General features: G+C 35.7%; 2 protein-coding genes across 2 annotated transcripts; both read right to left on the reverse strand.

Moving 5' to 3' along the window:
- Window positions 1-10,721: 10,721 nt before the first annotated feature.
- LOC135639102 (probable 26S proteasome non-ATPase regulatory subunit 3) lies at window positions 10,722-14,476 on the reverse strand. The gene is made up of 9 exons (XM_065152876.1): window positions 14,344-14,476; window positions 14,136-14,249; window positions 13,846-14,036; window positions 12,615-12,752; window positions 12,405-12,541; window positions 12,228-12,282; window positions 12,040-12,150; window positions 11,594-11,833; window positions 10,722-11,518 (listed from the first exon to the last, which is right to left on the reverse strand). Exons 2-9 carry the CDS (start codon window positions 14,212-14,214, stop codon window positions 11,006-11,008), a joined length of 1,464 nt encoding a protein of 487 aa, XP_065008948.1. The 5' UTR covers window positions 14,215-14,249; window positions 14,344-14,476; the 3' UTR covers window positions 10,722-11,005.
- Window positions 14,477-17,383: 2,907 nt separating this feature from the next.
- Window positions 17,384-19,591, reverse strand: LOC135638248 (uncharacterized). The gene is made up of 5 exons (XM_065151285.1): window positions 19,424-19,591; window positions 19,017-19,300; window positions 18,590-18,692; window positions 17,831-17,992; window positions 17,384-17,735 (listed from the first exon to the last, which is right to left on the reverse strand). The coding sequence occupies exons 2-5, from the start codon at window positions 19,283-19,285 to the stop codon at window positions 17,601-17,603; spliced, it is 669 nt and encodes a 222-aa protein (XP_065007357.1). The 5' UTR covers window positions 19,286-19,300; window positions 19,424-19,591; the 3' UTR covers window positions 17,384-17,600.
- Between the last annotated feature and the right edge of the window lie 2,551 nt (window positions 19,592-22,142).

The raw sequence follows: 22,142 nt of genomic DNA on the forward strand, positions 1-22,142 counted from the left end.
TAATGATTTCATGATATTATGTGAATCTCGAAACTGATTTTGATGAAATAGTAATAACATTATTCATATTATGAATCCTAAAAATGATAATATGCTTCATGTGATAATATGAATACATGAAACACTTATGATATTCTGTGTATTCATAAAATACTTATCTCATCATCCAATAACTCTTCTTGATATTCCTTATGAGATGAAATGAAATAATGCAAATGAGGAGTTAATGATCATGCATAATAGGATGTAATGAATTCTAGATACCATCGTTTGAATATCTATGATCATGCTGCCAATATGATATATCATGAATGCTTGAATATCATGTTTGAAATGCTCATGATGAAGATTGATTTTTCAGTATCATGCATAAATTTTTGAAATGTAATGATGCACAAATAAGAATGATTACTTACCTTTGTCATGATTTAGAAATTGATGTAAAGGGTTTTTCCCTTGTTGACAATGACAAAGGGGGAGATAGCTAGTTTGCACAAGTCAAGAAGATGCAAAAACTTGTTTGCTAACTTGCTTATTTCAAGAAGCAAAAGTTGTCTTCTTGAACATCACCATCTTGAATATCTCAAGAAGCAAGACTTGCAACTTGCACATTACAATAGGAAGCAATAATCATGAGCTTACACAAGAAATTTATCTTGCATTTGCTTTCGAAATTTTTGCTAGCTTATATATTGTGAAACTTGTATATCGTAAAAATTGCTAGCTTGTTGGTCTAAAGAGAAGCAAAAAGTTGCTATCTCAAAAGAAGCAAATGTGCTATCTTGCCTATCTCAAGAGGCAAAAATGCTAACTTGCGCATCTAGCAAAGTGAGCAAAATTTTCAAGAAGCAAGAGTTGCTTTCTTGAACTTCTCTAGTTTGCTAGCTTGCATGATATAGAACTTGCTATCTTGAACATTACCAAAAGTGCTATCTTATATGTTATAAAACTTGCATATCTAAAACTTGATAGCATGAATATTCTAAGCATGATGTAACACCTGCTAAATCTTCTAGCTCCAAGATTGTATGATGATAAAACTTGATACTATGTTCTTCATGCAATGAGTTGAACCAATATCACACACACTTGATTGTAGTACTTCTCCTTTTTGTTGATGACAAAGGGGGAGAAGTATGTTGATGACATGACATGTGATGCATAAGTTTATGCATAAGTTCATGTTGACGTGTTGCAAGTATTCATGATGAATATTGCAATGACTTGAATTCAGTTTGAATTCAAGGTTCTATCAATATGACATATTGATAGGGGGAGTTTGTTTAAACTCCGGGAGTTAAGTTTAACTCCGTCATCAAGTGGTTGTCATCATCAAAAAGGGGGAGATTGTTGAATCTCGTATTTTGATGATGAAACTACTTGATATATGTTTATGATTTAATCTGCGTTTTGAGTGACGCAGGATGCTTCGATCAGGATGAGACAATTAAAGCAGGATAATCATGTTGTGCCGAAGGAACATGTCAGAAGATTGGACGTCGGGCCGGTGGATCGGTCGACGTATCGACAGAAGGCTTCGGGCCGTGGACTCGGGCATCGGGCCAAGAAGAGCGGGTATTGTGCCAAGGATATCGGAGTTGCGGAGTCAACTGGCCGATTGGGCAATAGGCTGCACGAGAGGACGATGCGCCGAAGAATCGGACGAAGCGTCGAGGGACCAATGACATGTCGGACAACTTGGTTAATTGCTTAGGATTAATTGTCTCGATTGAAGTTTTGTTTTGTCGTGCAGGATTAACTATGATAACGATGAAGACATAAAGCGAAACAAAGTGTCGGAGTCAAGCGCGAAGGATTTGTTGCGAGTTCGAGAGTTCGACGGAAGTCCGAAGATTCGTTGGGAGTTCGCGGAGCTCGCCGAGAAAGATCGGAGCTTGCCGAAGAAGCTCGTTGGAACTCGCTAAGAACAAATCGTGAAGTCTAGGAGCTTGCCGAGAGTCCGCAGAATGGTTTCCGAGATTTCATCGGAAGACCGCCGGAAGTTTGCCGGAAGCTCGCTAGAAGAAGTCTTGACTTGCGGACTTTGTAATAGCTTAGAAAATGTCTTTAAATTCATAGTTAGCACGTTAATTAGGGTTAGGAATAGGTGTTAATCCTATAACCCAAGTAGGGGCCAATTAGGCCCAAGTTCGGACTGGTTTGGACCAAGTTTGGAGCCAAACCAAGTGAGCTGGAATAGTGAAGAGGTGCCACCTCTCCAGCCTGGAGGTGCCACCGCCAGGGTTGAGAGGTGCAACCTCTCCAGCCTGGAGGTGCCACCGCCAGGGCTGCGAGGTTGGGAGGTGCAACCGCCCCAGCCAGGAGGTGCAACCGCCTGGGCTGTGGGGTTGGGAGGTGCAACCGCTCCAGCCAAGAGGTTGCACCGCCAGAGCTCAAGTTCCGAGCTCTGCCAGGCGATGCAACCACCAAGCTCAGTCTTCGAGCTTTGGCAGAGTGGTGCATCAGCCTGAGCTCAGTCTCGAGCTTTGCCAGGTAATGAATTCACCAAGCTCAGTCTTCGAGCTATGGCAGAATGGTGCATCAGCTTGAGCTCAGTTTGGAGCTCTGCCAAGTGATGCAACCACCGAGCTCAGATTTCGAGCTCTGCCAGGTGATGCAACCACCAAGCTCAGTCTTCGAGCTCTGCCAGGTGATGCAACCATCGAGCTCAGTCTTCGAGCTCTGGCAGAGAAGAAGCAATCGGCAGAGCTCAGTCTTCGAGCTCTGCCAGGCGGTGCCACCTCTCCAGTCGAGAGGTGCAACCGCCTGATCCCAGAATTCTGGGATTTGATCGATTTGATCGTTTTGAGCTCGAATTTTGAATTGGGTTGGGGCCTATAAATACCCCACCCATTCAGCACTGGAAAGACACAGACCTATACCGAAATTGTGATCTTTTCTGTGATTCTAAAGAGCTCAAAAGTGTTGTAAAGCCTTGAGTCTCCTCCTTCTGTTCTTCAAGTTTTCAACTGTAAAGTGAGGAGAGAAAGGTCTGTAAAGGTTGTCTCCTAACCCTGTCAAAAGGAGAGAAACTGTAAGAGGGAAGTTTGGCCTTCGCCCATTGAAGGAAGGCAGCTAGTTGACGTCGGCAACCTCATCGGTGGAGGAAGCCAAAAGTGGAGTAGGTCAAGGCTGACCGAACCACTCTAAATCTCTGGTTTGCGTTTAATTTCGAGCACTTTATCATTACTGCAAACCTCCCTCATCACTACTGCTCTCTGCGCTTTCACGAACAAGTTCTAAGTGCTGTTCTTCCAAATCTGGATTCAGACGTAAACTCGTATTTTCATACATTACAGTTTACGTTTACGTTTGATTCTGCAAATCTGTTTTCCGTGCTTTTACGAACGAGCTTCCTTGCAGTTTACGCTTACATTTTAATCCTATTAATAACTGCAATCTGTCCTCTACGATTTTACAAACGAGTTTCAACATTTAGACGTAAAACTGCATTCGGACGTAAATCGGCTTTCTTCGCTCAATCATCAGATTTCAGTTTACGTTTACGTCTTGATTTCAACTGCATACTGCCTTCTGCGAATATACAAACGAGTTTCAAAGTTTAGACGTAAATCTGCGTCTAGACGTAAAACTGCGTTTAGACGTAAAACTACGTTTAGACGTAAAACTGCGTTTAGACGTAAAACTGCGTTTAGACGTAAATCTGCGTTTAGACGTAAATCTGCATTTAGACGTAAATCTGAGTTTAAACGCAAAACTGCGCTTAGACGCAAAACTGCGCTTAAACGCAATCTGCACTTAGACGCAAACTGCACTTAGATACAAACTGAGAATTTGCTTTTGCATCACAATAGTTTTTGAACGAACGCAGCTTTTGGTTTTAAATTATTATAAGATTTCCGCTGCACTAATTCACCCCCCCCCCTCTTAGTGCTCTCGATCCTAACAGAGAATTGTTCTCACAGCGGAGAAAATCGTGTACGTCCTTGATACAGTGATGCCTACGCCCGAAGAAGGGGCAAGCGAGGATGAGATCGCTCGCTACGTGAAGTACATTGATGACTCCACTCTTGCTCAGTGCTATATGTTGGGCTCTATGACTCCAGAGTTACAGAGACAACATGAAAAGATGGATGCTAGATCCATTCTCCTACATGTCCGTAAATTGTTTGAGGAACAGGGAAGGACTCAACGATATGAGATATCCAAGAGCCTTTTCCGCGCTAGGATGACTGAGGGGACACCGGTTCAGAACCATGTCCTAAAGATGATTGAGTGGATAGAGAAACTCACAGGTCTAGGAATGGTCCTAGAGGATAACTTGTGTGTGGACATTGTGCTTCAGTCCCTACCAGATTCCTTTTCACAGTTCATAATGAATTTTAATATGAACAAGCTTGAGGTGACTCTCCCAGAGCTCCTCAATACGTTGAGGGAGGCAGAGAGTACTATTAAGAAAGAGAAGCTAGTTCTCTACACTGGTGAGACCAGAAAGAAAAGGAAAGCAGAAAGGTCCCTTAAGAAGGGAAAGGGCAAGAGCAAACAAGGTAAAGCAAAGGTTGCTAAGAAAGACCCAACAAAGGACAAAGGCCAGTGCTTCCACTGTGGTAAAGATGGGCACTGGAAGAGAAACTGCAAAGAGTACCTTGCAGAAAGGGCGAAACAAAAGCTTGATGAAGCTTCAGGTACATTCATGATCAATCTCCAATTGGCAGAATTTTGTGATAGTGCATTGGTATTGGATACCAGTATTGCTTATTACATCTACAATTTATTATAAATTCTAGCAAAGCCGAGGGGAGATTGACGAGAGGAATATTGCATAAAGGTTTGTTTATGCAAGACACTACTCCACATATCATGAATGTAAGTGTCTAAGAGGAAACGAGATAAGGTGAACAATGCATACCTGTGGCATTGTAGGCTAGGTCACATCCATGAAAGAAGGATTCAAAAGTTGCTAAATGATGGATATCTAGATCCATTCGACTATGTGTCATATGCAACTTGTGAGCCTTGCATTCGTGGAAAACTGACCAACTCTCCATTTAGTGGAACTGGAGAGAGAGCCACTGAGTTGTTGGAACTGATACATAATGATGTATGTGGACCCATGTCAACTCATGCCATTGGAGGTTACTCCTACTTCATTACATTTACTAATGATTTCTCAAGGTATGGATATGTGTACTTAATGAAGTACAAGTCCGAGGCCTTTGAGAAATTCAGAGAGTATAAGAATGAGGTGGAGAACCAGACTGGAAAGAGTATCAAAACTCTTCGATCAGATCGAGGAGGTGAGTACTTAAGTACAGAGTTTACTCACTTCCTCAAGGACCATGGGATATTATCCCAATGGACACCTCCTTATACACCTCAGCTCAATGGTGTCTCTGAAAGGAGAAATCGTACATTATTAGATATGGTACGGTCCATGATGAGTTTCGCTGACCTACCCATCTCATTCTGGGGATATGCCCTAGAAACCGCAGCTTACCTTCTGAACAGAGTTCCAACTAAGTCGGTGGTGTCTACACCATATGAGATATGGAAAGGGAAGAAGCCTGATCTTAAGGTTGTTAAGATTTGGGGCTGCTCTGCCCATGTTAAAAGACACAACCCCGATAAGTTAGAATCAAGGACAGGGCGATGTAAATTTGTGGGATACCCCAAGGAAACTTGTGGGTATTACTTCTATCATCTCGAGGACAAAAAGGTCTTTGTAGCTAAGAGAGCAGTGTTCCTTGAGAAGGAACACATTCTTGGCGGAGACAGTGGGAGAATGATAGAGTTGAGCGAAGTTAGAGAACCAAGCTCAAGCACCACTCTACAGCCCGAGTCTGTTCAGGTATCTAATACACAAGTTTCAACTTTACGCAGGTCTGATAGAGTATCCCATCCTCCTGAGAGATATGTGGGACATATTAGAGCAGAGGATGTAGAGGATATTGATCCTCAGACCTACGAGGAGGCTATTATGAGTATAGACTCCGGGAAGTGGAAAGAAGCCATGAATTCTGAGATGGATTCTATGTACTCCAATAAGGTTTGGAACCTAGTTGATGCACCCGAAGGTATTGTACCCATCGGTTGCAAGTGGATCTTTAAGAAAAAGATCGGAGTAGATGGAAAGGTAAAGACCTATAAAGCAAGGCTAGTGGCTAAGGGGTATCGTCAAAGGCAAGGTGTTGACTACGACGAAACTTTCTCACCCGTAGCAATGCTAAAATCCATCAGAATTCTATTGGCTATTGCAGCACACTATGATTATGAGATCTGGCAGATGGATGTGAAAACCGCATTCCTCAACGGGAACCTGGAGGAGGAGGTGTATATGATGCAACCTGAGGGATTCGTGTCCAAGAACTGCCCAGATAAGGTGTGTAGGTTGCTTAGATCCATTTATGGACTAAAGCAAGCTTCCCGAAGTTGGAACATAAGATTTGATGAGGCAATCAGATCTTATGACTTCGTTAAGAACGAAGATGAGCCTTGTGTATACAGAAAGGTAAGTGGGAGCGCTATTAGCTTTTTGGTGTTATATGTGGATGACATCCTCATCATTGGGAATGACATAGGAATGCTATCCACAATAAAGGCTTGGTTATCTAGACACTTCTCCATGAAGGACTTAGGAGAAGCATCCTATATCTTGGGGATTAGAATCTATAGAGATAGATCCATAAGGATGCTTGGCTTGTCCCAGTCCAGGTACATAGAAACCATTGTCAAAAGGTTTGGCATGGAAAATTCCAAAGGGCAAACATGAATATGATACCTTATGCCTCAGCAATAGGGTCTATCATGTATGTCATGCTATGTACTAGGCCTGATATAGCGCATGCTCTGAGTGTCACGAGCAGGTATCAGGCGGATCCAGGCTTGGAGCACTGGAAAGCAGTAAAGTGTATCCTTAAGTACTTGAGAAGGACTAAGGATCTTTTACTAGTATATGGAGGTAATAGCCTTAAGGTTGAAGGCTACACTGACTCAAGTTTTCAGTCTGATGTCGATGATAGCAAGTCGAATTCAGGGTATGTGTACACCTTGAATGGAGGAGCAGTGTGCTGGAAGAGTTCCAAGCAAGATACCACTGCTGACTCGACCACAGAGGCGGAGTACATTGCCGCATTAGATGCAGCAAAGGAGGGAGTTTGGGAGTCGATACAGATAGCGACAAGTCGACTTCCTTATATTGCGACCACTATGGGGTGATTACTCAAATAAGGGAACCCGGGTCTTATCAGAAGTGTTCTGAGGAGGTTCTAGCTTATAAGAGAGATCGTAACCCGAGGAGATGTAGCAGTGGAAAGAGTTCCATCCGAAGATAACATTGCAGATCCACTGACAAAGCCGTTGTCTCATTTTGTCTTTGAGCGTCACAGGGGTTTGATGGGGATCAGACACATAGGTGATTAGCTTTAGGTCAAGTGGGAGATTGCTAGTCATAAGTGCCCAGCAAGCCAATCACGTGAGTGATGGCACGTGTGACTTGATACAGAATCTTTTTGCTTATTATATTTTGGCGTATATCACTTTATAACTATTGCATAAATGCATATATATTGTGATGTCCTTGGATTTGTGCAATGGGAATCGGATCGTGATGAGATCACGATAATGAGATCGATTCACCTTTAAACACATATCCTAAATAATCCCGGTCATAGGTTACTCGAGAGGGACATCGTGATAACCGGATAGACTGGTGTGCTGTATACCCGTCCATATGATGGATGCAGCTGGTCTCATAGCTGCTCGTGTAGGGACACTAGGGATACAGTACAGGTGCTCATTGGAGAATGAGTTCACTGATTGATCCGCTTACGGAATGCTGGATGGTTGATGATGCCTTATTGTCAGACAACGATTCCGTAGTCCTAATGGTGTATCTGGTTCTTAGACTTGAGACACCAAGGATGTCCTGTATGAGTGCTCCACTCTTTGATACCAGACTTATAGGTTTGGCTGTTCCCAGATCTAGTACAGCTGGTCATTGGGAGTGGTAGTCGACCTTACGAGGGCTATTGAGTGTCGATAGAGGATCATCCACTCTCGGTATCATGAGAGGAATATCCCATGTGTTCTTGCTCAGACAAATCCCTGGCCAGGGTCATTCGGGTTGAGAGAGAAAGAGTTCTCCGGGAGAATCCGATTAGAGCGAGACTCGAGTAGAAACCGTATGGGTCTGACAGCACCATGCTCGATATACGGTCTCTGGGATATTAGATGGATGAGGGACTATAGGTACATGGTAACTGAGGACAGACAGGTCCAATGGATTGGATTCCCCTGTATCGTCTGGGGACTACGGCGTAGTGGCCTAGTACTTCCGTAGTCGATGAGTCGAGTGAATTATTACAGAGATAATAATTCACTGAGTTAGAAGGAGTTCTGACAGGTATGACTCACGGCCAGCTCGATATTGGGCCTAGAGGGTCACACACATATGGTAGGCATTGCGATGAGTAGAGGTTCGGATATGAGATATCCGACGGAGCCCTTGTCTTATTGGATGCAGATCCAATACCCACTAGGGAAAGGACCCATTAGGGTTTTGACACGGGATCTCTATAAATAAGAGGGATTCACAGCCTCATAGGCTAGAGTCTTTGCTTGCCCTTCCTATTCTCCTCTCCCTCTCCACCTCAGAGTAGGCCTGGAGTTTTGAGGAGCGTCGTCGCAACCCTGCTGTGTGGATCACCGCTAGAGAGGAGGACGCTTGACCTCCTTCACCCTCTCCTAAGGATCTGCAAGGAAACAGGGATATACGATCTCCCTAGGTAACACAATCTCTATACGCAGTTTTGTGTTTTTGCGGATTTTGCGCACCAATCTTCGCACGACGATGAACATCCTTTTGGGAATCGGGGATTTTTTTGTTTTCTTGTTCTTCCGCTGCGCATATGATGTCGCCCCCTATGATTTCCCAACAATAATTAGATTATATGATCTTATTTAATTAAGTAAAATATATTATGAATATGGTTAAATTTTGATTATAGTTATTGATTAATAAAAAAAATTTAAGATTTCTTACGGTATGTTTTTGACCATAGAGAATCTCATAAATACTTATTTTAAACCCTCTACTCTTATTTATAATAGACATGACCTTATAGGAAGTATACACGTAATAATTGGATATGCGGAGTCGTGAATACGTGACATAATTAAAAGATTACAGATCTTCTCTTATTTTTCTTTATCATATGAACCAATCAATAAAATATTACATATCTTCTCTCGTATCCCTGTTGTCCTAAAATCAACCAGTAATCCTGTGAAAAAAAAAAAAAAAGGAGAAAACAAATCTAGTTCTCATTGTAGATCGACATAACTATAGCTTTCAGATCCAACAACAGTGCGTTCGTAGATCAAATAAAAACTTTCTGACTGGCACCGAAGGTACGCATCATAAAGTTAGATATCTTATTATTTGATTTCAAATTTTAACATTAATTTTTTTTATAAAATAATAAACATATTATAATTTTTATGCTTATAATTAGTATCAAAGCGATGATTGTGAAATCAAATACTTTATATTTGTTTGCATCTTTTGCTGTGTTAATCGATTTTTATTTACGATGCATAAACGATTAATCTATATAGTCAATCTATTTTTCTATTTATGTCTATATATTTTATAATACTAATATTATCTTGTTTAAGCTCTCTAATCTTGTTTGTAATCTCAAATCCTTGGAGTGAATTTTTCATATGTCTCAACCACATCATTTCAAAACTCCTTTATTGTTAATAAAAATATATATATTTGGTCAATTTCTAGTTCCATAGAGTTTATGGATCAATGCTTTGATCATATAATTTTAAGAATCTTATACTTTGAACTTGGGATAATCCACTACAGGTGTTATTGTTAATCCAATCCAATAATTAATCTTTTCTCTTTCTCAAATATACAATCAAATAATTAATATTTTCTCTTTCTCAAATATACAATTTTATAGATTGAGACAAATGAAAAAAGTTTTATCAGTTGAGTTTATGCATTATAATCAAGAATGAATAATCATGTAAACTATTTGGTAGAGATAAAATCATTGGTTTCATCTTCTCTCCTCCACACTAATAGAATAGGTTTCACATAAGTAAACAAGAAAGAAGAAGTAATTGGGACAAGAAAAGAAGAAGTAGTTCTGAGAAGAAAGAAGTAATTGGGACTAATCTGAAGAATGATAAAATAGAAGAATAGAGAAAGAGACTTTCAGCATTTATGGCCGAAAGAAAGAAGAAAAACTCTTTGTATAAGAACCAGGATACCATGAACATAATAAAATATATATTTTTATTCATTAATCTTTTATATATAAAAATATATATATAGAGAGAGAGTGATTACAACCTGTTTAACTAAAAAAATTGATTCTATATAATTTAATTTTAATTTATTTTTTGGACTGATTTGATATTAACTGAGTGATCTAAAACAAAAAATAAATTTCTTTAATTATAAGATTATAAAATCCCTTGATTATAGGATTCAAATCCCTTAATCATAAGATTTTCTACGATTTCAATTCAAAATGAGACAACATAGGTACAGCCACCCCTTATATAAGTGAAATAGGCATTGCATAGGGCAACCTAAATTAACATGCATCATCGAACACAACTCCGATAACAAACAACCTAATAGGATTCGGTTCAAACCACCACTGTTGCTTCAAGCAACCTAAAATAACATAATGGCTTCGCCGTATCAGCGACAGAAAGCATCATAAATACAAGTTGGATAAAGAAAATGCAATCATTAATTCAGCAGTTTTCTGATAGGGTTCATACATCACTAAATACAACATGGATAAAGAAAATGCAATAATTAATTCAGCAGTTTACCGATAGGGTTCAGTTCGAACCACCACAGATGCCAAAACCTCGAGGTCTGATAAGAAGCAAAGACAACAGCATCACTAGTTTTATATCCCACAATCTTTTGCTGAGTATCATCACAATCTTTTGCAACAGCTCCAAAGTAGGAGCTGCACATAATAACCTGATTTACGTTTTTTAAAGACAACTAAAAATCATCGTCATCTTCCTCTGCAATATGCTTAGCAAGCTCCTGCTCTTGCTGTTGCCTCTCCCGTCTCGTCTCTTCACTTTCTTTCTCCTTGTTGGAGTTTGGTGGGAACCTCAGTGCTCTCACAGCTTCATTATGCATGTTGAGGCAGAAGGCAATCCTCGAATTGAATGCAATCTGTGGTTCATTGGTGGAGTAGACATCCCCGGTCTCCTTGGAGACCACCCATCCGTTAGAATGATCTATAGTTGCATCTATTGCCCCATCTCTAATGGCTTTGGCTACTATGCTCTCTGCATCAGCCACAGGATTCGGTGAGTCCAATCTCAGTTTTCTAGCTACATCAGCAAGGGAAATCCGAGAGTATGCAATGCTAATATTGCGGAGTCCAGTCCTTATCACATTGTGGCGTAGCCTGACAATCAGATTATGGGTCCTGTCTGAACTGAAAGTCCCTGAAAACTTGTCTGCAACAATTTTAAATAGCTCCAAGTCTCCAATCCGCACAGCCTAAAACCACAAAAATAAGCATCTCAATAACTAAGATTGCAATCCAGTAATGTTTATCTGTCACTGACAACTCACATTAGTTAGCTCAAAGTATGGTGTCAAAGCCTTCTTCATGCCTTTCTGCATGAAAACAGTTCTTTCAGGGATCTCGCCAAGAAGTAAACGGACAATGACTGCCCACTTGTTGCACTGGATTTGAAATCCACGGGCCACAACTGGAGCTTTCCGAGCAGCTTGCAGAAGGCTCTCTTTAGCATCAGTATATTCCAACTGAATGGTTCTTATTTTTCCAAGGTAAAAGAGATACCGACAGAACTACAGGAAAACCACAGAAAGAATCCAGGAAACCATTATGCTCCTAGAATGATAAACATTGTGATACAGCTACATAAATAAATGTCATAACTCACAAGAATTATTTAAAAGAAGAAAAAAAATATAAACCTTAGAGAAAAGACAATGAAATTTATGGCAAATTGTTCAGATTTAACGTTGAAACAGAAAGTTCTTAGAGATTTTACCTGTTGATTCGAGTGTGCCTCAAAACGTGGTGCTTTCGACCTTAGCTTCTCTGCCTGGTCATACAAGTTGTAATGGAGATAATTGCGAAGTAGAAGGTTCAGAAGGGTTTCCTGCAACCAACCATTATGATTAGCCAGTATGAACTTTCATAAGAGTATACAACCCTCCTGCTTGACAACCAACAAACCTGACCCAACTCATCATGTCGTAAGGTCGCCATCCTATGCAATGCAAGAAGAGTCCTAATGGAAAAATAATGTTATCAAAGCTAAAAGACATCAGTAAAAAGATCCAACTCACAACTGTCCTATAAAAATCAACTAAAATATTGTGCAACGAAGACATATAAGGTGATTGTACATACCCACGAATCTCGGCAAGACTATTTGTGAGTTCATAACTGAATGAATAATAGAAGTACAAACGGGAAGCTATAACATCCACGGTTCTTCGGTTTATGTTCCTTAAGCGAGCAATGCTAGCAGAAGAACATGCTTTAGCCTGGTACACAACAGGTGTAGAAAGATTTAAGAAAGGACATAACTTCAATTTCAACAAGGAAATGAAGAGTCACCTCATTGTATCTCTTTTGGTCAATCAGATATATGAGAACAATCAAGTAGCAAAAAATTTCCAGCTCCGGTATACAATGCTTAGCAGGACCTTGTACAGCTGATGCTGCTGTATCCACATCCATGTCATGCTCATCATCCTTTGAAGAGGAAAAAACAACTAAATTGGTCAAACTTTCTTGATGAGATAGAGATGTCACGCTCAATGCATCATGAATGGATTTCATGCATCACAGAGCATATTTATCTAATGAGATCTATACAAAATAAGAATATAAGAACAAAATCTCTTGTACAAGCAAATGAGTAGTTATCGACACTTTTTCATCATTTTCCTACTAATTGAAAAGCAGATAGGTGTTTTCTACTCCAATGCAGTTAGCATTTTGCAAACCAAGTGTCATTTGAAACAGAAAAAAGGTCATAAGAGATCATATCTCCAAATTGAAATTAAGCATTACCAGAAGGGCAAGTCATATAAAAGCATCCGTATGCAAGCGGTCAAGGTACTACATAGAACATATGTAAAACCCAGAAGCATACGCGATCACATATACAGTTCAGTTAAAATATTCAAATTAAATATTAAGCGAGTAGAAATGAAGACTTGTACAGTAAATTTTAAATAATTAATAGGTATATGCATACCAAGACCAACACAAAAATTTATAGGATAGTGTTATATTCATTTACGAATTTATTTAATAAGGAACAAGAAATAATACCAACAAAGAGTGACGAATCCCAATACCCTTTAAATTCAGAAGAAGAAACAGAAGACAAAAGAAAGAAGACCTGTGCATAGTTATACAGACAAATAAACAGTTGAAGACCGAAGCCCTCCTTACAACTTAAATATGGTTCTTCGAAATTGTGCCTCCCAAAACTCATGGAAAATCTTCTACTCTGGGTTTATCTAGGACGGGCAACAGCGACCCTTCTCTGGCTAAGACTATACCCATGTAGAATATGCGAATAAACTTGGAACACAAACAACACAAGAGCACCTTTTTTGGGGCACTGTCGAGATATTATAACCTAAGAGATAATAAATCAACAGCAAGACAGATTTGCACAACCAAATCTTTGCTGGGATAACACGTTCAATTTAATCGAACAATTGGACGACCAAGGATTCATAGAGAATAAATCAACAGAAACACTGTAGCCTAACCACAGGAAGAAAGAAAGGAAAAGTTTACACAAGAAGCTATGACGAAGAAGAAATAGTACCTTGGGAAGAAATGAAGAAAGCTTAGCAAACGCCTCGGAGCCCGAGGGGAGGACGTGGCCGAGGAACGCGGACAACACAGACGCCCTGAGCTTTCGGCGAAGCATCATCGTCAGGCGCACAGCCCGCACGATCCGTCGCACCTCCTTGCCCTGCGCGCCAGTCTCGATCAAGGACGCGATCTCCTTCAAATCTGCACCAAATCCACATCAATAATAACAGAAATAGACGAATAAACCGTAGGGAATTCGAACAGAGTTATCTCTTTTCTCTTTTTGGCTCGGATTCGCACGTTGAAGAGTGGAAGGAACAGTGGCGGAGGGTACAGAACTGGACGGCGCCTGGACCTCCATCTCTACATCGGCCGTCATCTTTCCTTCTTCTTCTCGAAAAAACTTTAAAAATGCTAGAAAATATCAAGAAAAAAATGCGCAACAGATCAGGAATCACAGAAAGGAAACGGTACGAAGGTGGAATCTGGGAAAGAGAGATCAGCTCACGATGAGGCGGAGAGGGCGAGGCTAGGCTTAGGGTTTGGTCACCGGCGTCTTCGCTCTCGTCCAAGGAAAACTCGTCCTGATTTGTCGCCTTTCTTTTTTACGTTTATATATATATATATATATATAATTGAAGACGATATTTCGGAAAAGACCCGTTTCTAATGTACAGCGTCTCTTATTTTCCAAAATATACCTGAGAGCCTCTACATCCTAAAATGATAAAAATATGAGTTTCCTAGATAAATGTAGTTAGATCACCTTATTCAAATTAGTTATAATATTTTTAGATTTTTTTTAGAAAATATTTATATTTTAGATTTCTTTTTTCAATCGATATCTCTCATTTTTATTTTTATTTTCAAATAATACATTTAATTAAAAAATATATATCTAAATTATTCCTAGAAATTTTTTGCTTGTTACATTGTTTTGATCACCATAATAAAAATAATATGAATAAGTCAAATAAAATCAAAACACACTAAAAATTATTTGATATATCGATTCAAATAAATATTTATAATGACTTAGGAATAACATCATCCGAATAAAATTAAAAATTAGTTTATTATAATATTTTGAGCATCATAATAAAAATATTATAAAACCTATTCGTAAATGATTCAAATAAACTCCTAACATTAATTAAATTAATTAAATAAAATTTTAAAAATATGATATCATAATAATATATGAGTAATCATGATAAGAAAAACATAATATGATTTCACTTACAAGTACTGAAAATACCGTAAGCACTATTGAAAAATACTATAAATAAGCTAAATAAAAATATTGTAGCAATCTAAACCTGATAAAAAAAAAGGGGGTGAAAAATATAGCAAAAAATTTTAAAGGGATATTTTGAGTATTTTTTAAATTAGGATATACTATTTAGAAAAAATAAAAGAGATTACCGATTGAAAAATAACGGAAAATTCTTATTTTCAACTAAATTAAAAATATTATAATCATATTTAAGAATATTGTAACTGGGTCTTAATAAATTTAAATTCTTATGAACCTTAATTATTAACCTTATTATAAGTTAAGTCATTTTGAATTAAAGTTCAAAATACTTTGGTATATATCAAAATAAAGGCTGACAAATCCTGGTATTTTTTACGTAAAATATTATAATATTTTTTTTATTATTCATTTAAAAATGATAATAAAAAACATTCTTAGTCGTGATATTTTTAAGGAGTTTATATTTTTTTAATCAAAACACTGAATTCAATTTCAATTAATTATAACTTTCACTATCAGCAAATCTTCATTTATTTATTTATTTATGGCTTCGGTGTTCGCATTATTAGACTGGGTCGATAGTGGGTCGGGTTAAGGTGAAACAAGCCAAACCTTGGATCGAGCCAGATTTGGACTCTGTTTTTGTGTGGTTTGGTTTGGTTTGGTTTGGTTTGGTTTGGCCCGAATTGAGATGAGCAGAAATAAGATTCGGGTTGGGTTGGGTTGGGTTGGGTTGGATATGCTAACGAGGATGGGAGTTGATCAATTAAATATTTAGTAATTTTGTTGAAGAATATTATTAGTATTTATTCCAATGAAATTACTGTAATAACAATAGTTATAATGTGATTATTACGGTGAAGTTATGTGGTGATGGCCGATAAAAAATAGATAATGGAAGCAATCATGCTTAATTGATGACGAAATAGCATCAATTTTTATGATAATGGTGATAGAAGTTGTGATAATAATCGTCCATAGGAACAATAACAGTAATAATAAGGAATCAAGATCTGTTGGTGACAAAATTGATGACATAATTTATTTCTTTTCATCCCATTCAAAAGTTTAAATGATCATAAATAGAGTTTACTTTAATTAACATAATATATTTCTTTAATTATGCAAGGTAATTAAGAAAAAAAAATTAATAATTAATTCTTGTTTCTTTGTTTGTTCGAAAAGATTAGGAATGAAATTAATTAATTAGGAATGTGAAGTCACTACTGGATTAAGCCAGTATAAAATAATTTTGAATACATACATAAATAAATAAAAATGAATAATTTTGTTTATTTTCGTATAATACATTTATGATAGATAAAGTATGAAGATTTTGTTTTCCTACAAATGATATATAGGTTAGTACTAATAAGGCAATTTCCTTTCAGAGTTAATGGGTTACTAGACGTGACGACTAGACAGTCTGTATATGTATCTAAAAGAAGTTTATATATATATTATTCAAAAGAATGTCGACTGATGAATAAATACTACTATATTCCTTGTTAAGAGTATAATATGAGTTTTCTTTCTTCTTCGCTAATATAAAATATATCATTTGGAGTATATTTCTTCATTCATTTGTTTGATATATGCGTATGTTATATGAAGATGTCTTTTGACACTTAATGTATATGATTAAGATATATTGCTTAATGAGTTTTTATTGTTGTTTATAATGACTTATAAGTTCTTGTTAGATAATGAGTTACATGAAGAATTGATTTATTTTCATTTCATATGAAAGCATTAGTATTTCATTTTTATAATTTTTTGAAGGTTTATACACAGCATACTGTTTATATATATATATATATATATATATATATATATATATATATATATATATATATATATATATAATCTAATTTTAGAATAACCTCTTGACTTGTCATAAGACATGAGACTTGGATGGGAAAAACTTTTCCTATAAGTACTAGAAATTGTTTCTAGTTTTTTTTTTATAAAAATTATTATTGTAATTACAATGAATATTAATTTATGTTTGTGATAATGGATCTTGAAATCGAGATTTTACTCTTAGTAAAAAGTTAAGGTCTCATAACGTTACAATAATAATAATAATCATGCAAATGATGTTTGTTATGACCATGAAAATGATAATATAAATATTGAAAATTATAAAATTGTTCATGATAATACTAATAACACTGATAAAGATAATAGGGGAAGAATATGCAGCACTAGTCAAATATTAAAACATGAACATCTCAATTCTTTTATATTGACACAATAAACAATAAATTTTCGACTATAAGATGGGATATGTCACGATGTCATAATGAGTTAATTAATCTCAATTTGTAATACAAATCTGATAAATCACACTACTCCACTAAAACAATAACCCACAAAATCACATATTGGTATGTTCTACAAGTAGTTCATCATCAAGCTCTTATTGCAAAAATTAGAAAGATTATTCCACCTTTCCTTGCCAACATCTTATTGAATCTTGAAACAAGTTGAATTTCCTTCACCATCTAAATTTGCCTCTCTAGAAGTGGATCAATAATGCTTCTCCATTCCTTGTAAGCCAGTTCTGAGCCAGACTGAGATAGAGGCATTCCATTGACAAAGAAGAAAGGTGTGCCCGTCACTCCCCTTGAGCATCCATACTGGAAGGACAAAGAAAAAGAAAGGACAATGGACATCAGATGCCTGGAAATAATGAAACACATACGCACACTCACACAACCTTATGTATACTCACCCTGAAGGAAATCCTTGTTGCAGAGTCAGTTCTTGTGTCATTAAAACCAGATAGGAATGTCGACAATGAGTTCTTGCCGATAGCTGCAACCGCTAGCCGAGCCATGTCTTTGATTATGGAAGCTCTTGGCAGATTATAAGTTGGCTGGTTATAGTACTTTTCCTGTTTTCATACACTTGATTAGCATAGGAATTCAATAAGCTGAGCAGCACAAATGCTGATTTGTCATCTGAAACATGCATTAAGCCTGACAAGACAAAAAATTCCAACTTTGCTAAGATGGTAAGGCTACTGAAATAACAAATTTCAAGTATCTAAGAATGAGTTGTTCATAATACAAGTTAAGCTAATACAAACAACATTGACTTTAATGTTCTTGAGATTCAATTTTGATTCGAATCCAAAACCGAAAAGGGGAGGCTTTGTAGATGAGTTAATTTTTGTTATGTGAAAGAAGTCACGGAGGCTCAACCTAAGAGAGCAGCAAAGAACAGCCAACTCTGAACCATCATATTCCACCTTCAACGAATATATTGAGAATTAAATATTTATTAAGATCATTCACCACTAATGAAAATTCTCCAAATAGTGAAGTACTGGACTTCCATGAATATGCTGCTTAATTGCAGGTTTTGATCACAGCAACATACATTGATTAACCATTAAATTCGAGAAGAGAATCCAAATCCCTCATTTACTTTGATGATGAACAGAGAAGAAATGTTTTCTTATATAAGATTGTGTATCGAAGACTTTTACCTGAAACTTGAAGAAGAGCTCCAGCAGTGGGTATGTTGAGGATGCGTTGAGCTTATTGGCAATGTGAAGTGCGCGACAAGCAATAAAAGCATTGCTGTGGTAACTGCAACACCCAAAACAAGTCAGAATACAAAGGTCTTTTATGCAAGGAATAAAGGGGGAAGAAGAAAAAGGAAGCAAAAGATTGATGATTCCAAGATCCCATTCCATGTCTTGGAGATGACACTGTTGTCACACTCATGACAGCTAAATCAATTAATGGTCATTAAATCATGATTTAGTTAGCTGGTTTACAGAATCAACCCAAGAAAAGCTAAACCATTTGGCTAAATTTGCTCGTCTTTGATTTCACCATGGCTACAAAGAAGGCAGAACAAGAACGAAACCCCAACAAGAGCAGAAGATAGAAGAAGCAGGGAACAGTTACGGCAGTGCGAAGGGGTGGACCACGACCGAGAGGCGATCAGAGTAGTGGCGCAGGGCTTTCTTCAGTGGCGGCCATGAGTCTCTGCTGTCAGGGCATAAAGGATCAAAGAAGGCTTCCACCACCACTGAGTGCCCCCAAACAGGAGCTCCTCTGTACACAAACCCATCAATCTTAGCTGGGATCGGCACCTGTGCTTCAACATGAACGTTGCAGCACCAAGCAAGGAGGAGGAGCAGCACCATGGCCGATGCAGTAGCCTTAATCTCCATGTCTCTCCTCGGTCTCTGCGGAGGAAAGAATCAGTAGCGTTGTATGTGTCTATGAACGACCAAGAACAAAAGGGAGAGAAGAAAAGATCAGATATCTATCCTTTTGGATGGAATCAGTTATCTGACGTAAAACATCACCTGAAACTGATGGGAATGGTTGCCAGCAGACCACCGATGCCAAGATGGTGAAAAGTAGCGCTGTTTGTGTCTATGAACAACCAAGAACAAAAGGGAGAGAAGAATAGATCAGATATCTATCCTTTTGGATGGAATCTGTTATCTGACGCAAAACATCACAAACTGATGCCGGCAGACGACCGAAACCACGATGGTGATAAGTAGTGGAGTGTGACGTTCTAAAAAGTAATATCAAATAATCTTGATTATATTATTATTATTTTTAAAAAATAATATTAAAATTTAAAATTAAATAATAATTGATTAAATTTGTGACATCTACTTTTGATGCTATGCATAAAGTTTTTATCTAATATATAGATATATTGTAGTTGGATTTGAAAATTATAATGATGTCAATCTATAAAGAAAATTAATTTTTTTATTTTATCTCTTTTTATCTTTCACAATACAATAATGATTGATTAAATTTATGGTATGTCCTTTTAAGGCAAAAATAAAAAAATATAATATTATAATTATAAGAGCCTCTCCTATTAAAATCATCTTATAAGGAATCTATCGTAATTAAATTTTTATTCTATTTATCGATAACTATAATTAGAATCTAATCAAATCTATAATATATCTTATTTAATTAAATAGAGTTATATAATCTAACATTCCCTCACTTACCTTATTAATTGATAAAATATAAAAAATAAAATCAAAATAAATAAAATAAAAAAATTATTTAAAAATAAATTTATTTAATTAGATTCAAAAGCTTTGCAAAAAATTTATATGTGCACACAAATTTTATAAAGCAAGTCAATTAAGTCTAATAAACATAATATCATAATAAGTCTTACTAGCAATATGAGTCATAGCAGTTAAATATCATAAATATCATATTTTTTTTATCTATCATAATATTATTAGCCATTCCTAGTATAATTTAAAATAACTACTGTACTTTATCTTATCAGAACAATCATATTATACACATCCAACCATAATATATACATACATAAATATGAATAAAATAATAAAAATAAATGACTTTAATTATGTAAACAAGAATATCAATTATAATATCCTCTCAAACATATATCATTATATCTTTTATGGGTTATTCACAAAACCAATAATAAGAACATATTTTTTTCAAACACTTTAGGTTATAAGTCTTAAGTAAATAAATTAACAAACAATACAATAAAACTCAAGTTTTTTATTCTCTTTCAAGTCATTTTAAAATTATTTTTTACTAAAATTTTTACTTTTATTATTAGCTTAGAAAAGCTATATACTAAATCTCTCAAAATTTTAATTATTATATCTTTTTTGAGATAGTCCTAAAGATTTATCCCTTAATATTTCAATGCTAATAACATATACCTCATTCATATCAATCATCTTAAAATTTTTAGTGAAAAATTTCTTAATTTTGTATAATAAATCAAGATCAATGTTAACAACTAAAAATATTATCCACATACAAAACTAATATAACAAGCTTTCTCTTATTTATCATCATATATAAATATTGATTAATAATATTTTTTTTAAATTTTAAAAAAAGTAATAATATCAAGATTTTATATATCATTGCCTAAAATATTATTTATAGTCATAAATTGATTTCCTAAAAATATATATTAAATTTTATATTTTTTATTTTCTCTATAAATCATTTAGGTTAATCCATATAAATCTAGATCCCCATTCAAAAAATTTATTTTTACATTCATATGATGTAACTTACAATCATAATAAAATACTAATGTTATAACAATTCTTAATGAGTTTATTTTTAAAAAAATAGAGAAAATATCTTATAATGATCAATATATTCTTTATGAGTAAAATATTTGAATACAAATTTTACTTTTATATCATTCGATTTTATCCTTTGGGTCACATTTTGTCCTAAAGATCCATTAAAAATTGACTCTTATATAATTATTACGTAATTCAATGAGTTCTCAAATATTTTGATTCATTAATTTCAGCTCTATTTTTATTGCATCATATTAATTTTCAGAATCATTATTTTTCATTAATTATGAAAATAATAAGAGATCTTTTAATTCATATATTACAATCTAATTCTTATAAATATACCACATAATAATAAAAAATGACATATCTCTTTTCGTTTTGAGATATTATCAAAACTATCAATTATGTTTATTCTATAAGATTATTAGCGATGACAACAATATAATATATGAGTTCATCAAAATTATTTTATTATTCACCCTCATCAATTCTTGTGGTGACTTAAGGAACAATAATCTCTCGAATATAAATGATAAAGGAGTATCAACTTATATTTTCTCAATATCAAGATTAACTTTCGAGATTTTAAATTTCACTGATTTATTATTTTCTAAGAATCTTCTATTACCATATTCAATTATCCTTATGATTATGACAATCAAATATATACCTCTTTAAAATTTTCTAGATAGATTATAGAATATTCAAAAATAGTCCTTGAATCCAAATTAATTTTATATGAATTGAAAACCTTTACCTCTTTAGGATAATCATAAATATGTAAATATCTTAAGTTGAGTTTCCTACCCATCCATAACTCAAAAAAAGTTTGATAGAATTGACTTACTAAAAATCATGTTCAAGATATATATAACCATCCTTAGAACTTCTCATTACATTGATTCAGGTATACAAAATAATAATTCATCATACTCGTAACAATATCTATAAGAAT

The sequence above is a fragment of the Musa acuminata genome, chromosome BXJ3-5 (genome assembly GCF_036884655.1).
Source record: "Musa acuminata AAA Group cultivar baxijiao chromosome BXJ3-5, Cavendish_Baxijiao_AAA, whole genome shotgun sequence".
NCBI classification, from domain to species: domain Eukaryota; kingdom Viridiplantae; phylum Streptophyta; class Magnoliopsida; order Zingiberales; family Musaceae; genus Musa; species Musa acuminata.

Excerpts from the sequence above, each read along its gene's own strand:
- LOC135638248 (XM_065151285.1), bottom strand. The coding sequence starts at position 19,285 with ATGGAGATTAAGGCTACTGCATCGGCCATGGTGCTGCTCCTCCTCCTT. Across the intron at positions 18,693-19,016 it reads GTCCACCCCTTCGCACTGCC|TTACCACAGCAATGCTTTTA; the intron begins GTAACTGTTCCC and ends TGGGTGTTGCAG. Across the intron at positions 17,993-18,589 it reads AGCTCTTCTTCAAGTTTCAG|GAAAAGTACTATAACCAGCC; the intron begins GTAAAAGTCTTC and ends GTATGAAAACAG.
- LOC135639102 (XM_065152876.1), bottom strand. The coding sequence starts at position 14,214 with ATGACGGCCGATGTAGAGATGGAGGTCCAGGCGCCGTCCAGTTCTGTA. Across the intron at positions 12,753-13,845 it reads TTTCTTCATTTCTTCCCAAG|GATGATGAGCATGACATGGA; the intron begins GTACTATTTCTT and ends TCCTCTTCAAAG. Across the intron at positions 12,283-12,404 it reads AGTCTTGCCGAGATTCGTGG|GACTCTTCTTGCATTGCATA; the intron begins GTATGTACAATC and ends TTTTTCCATTAG.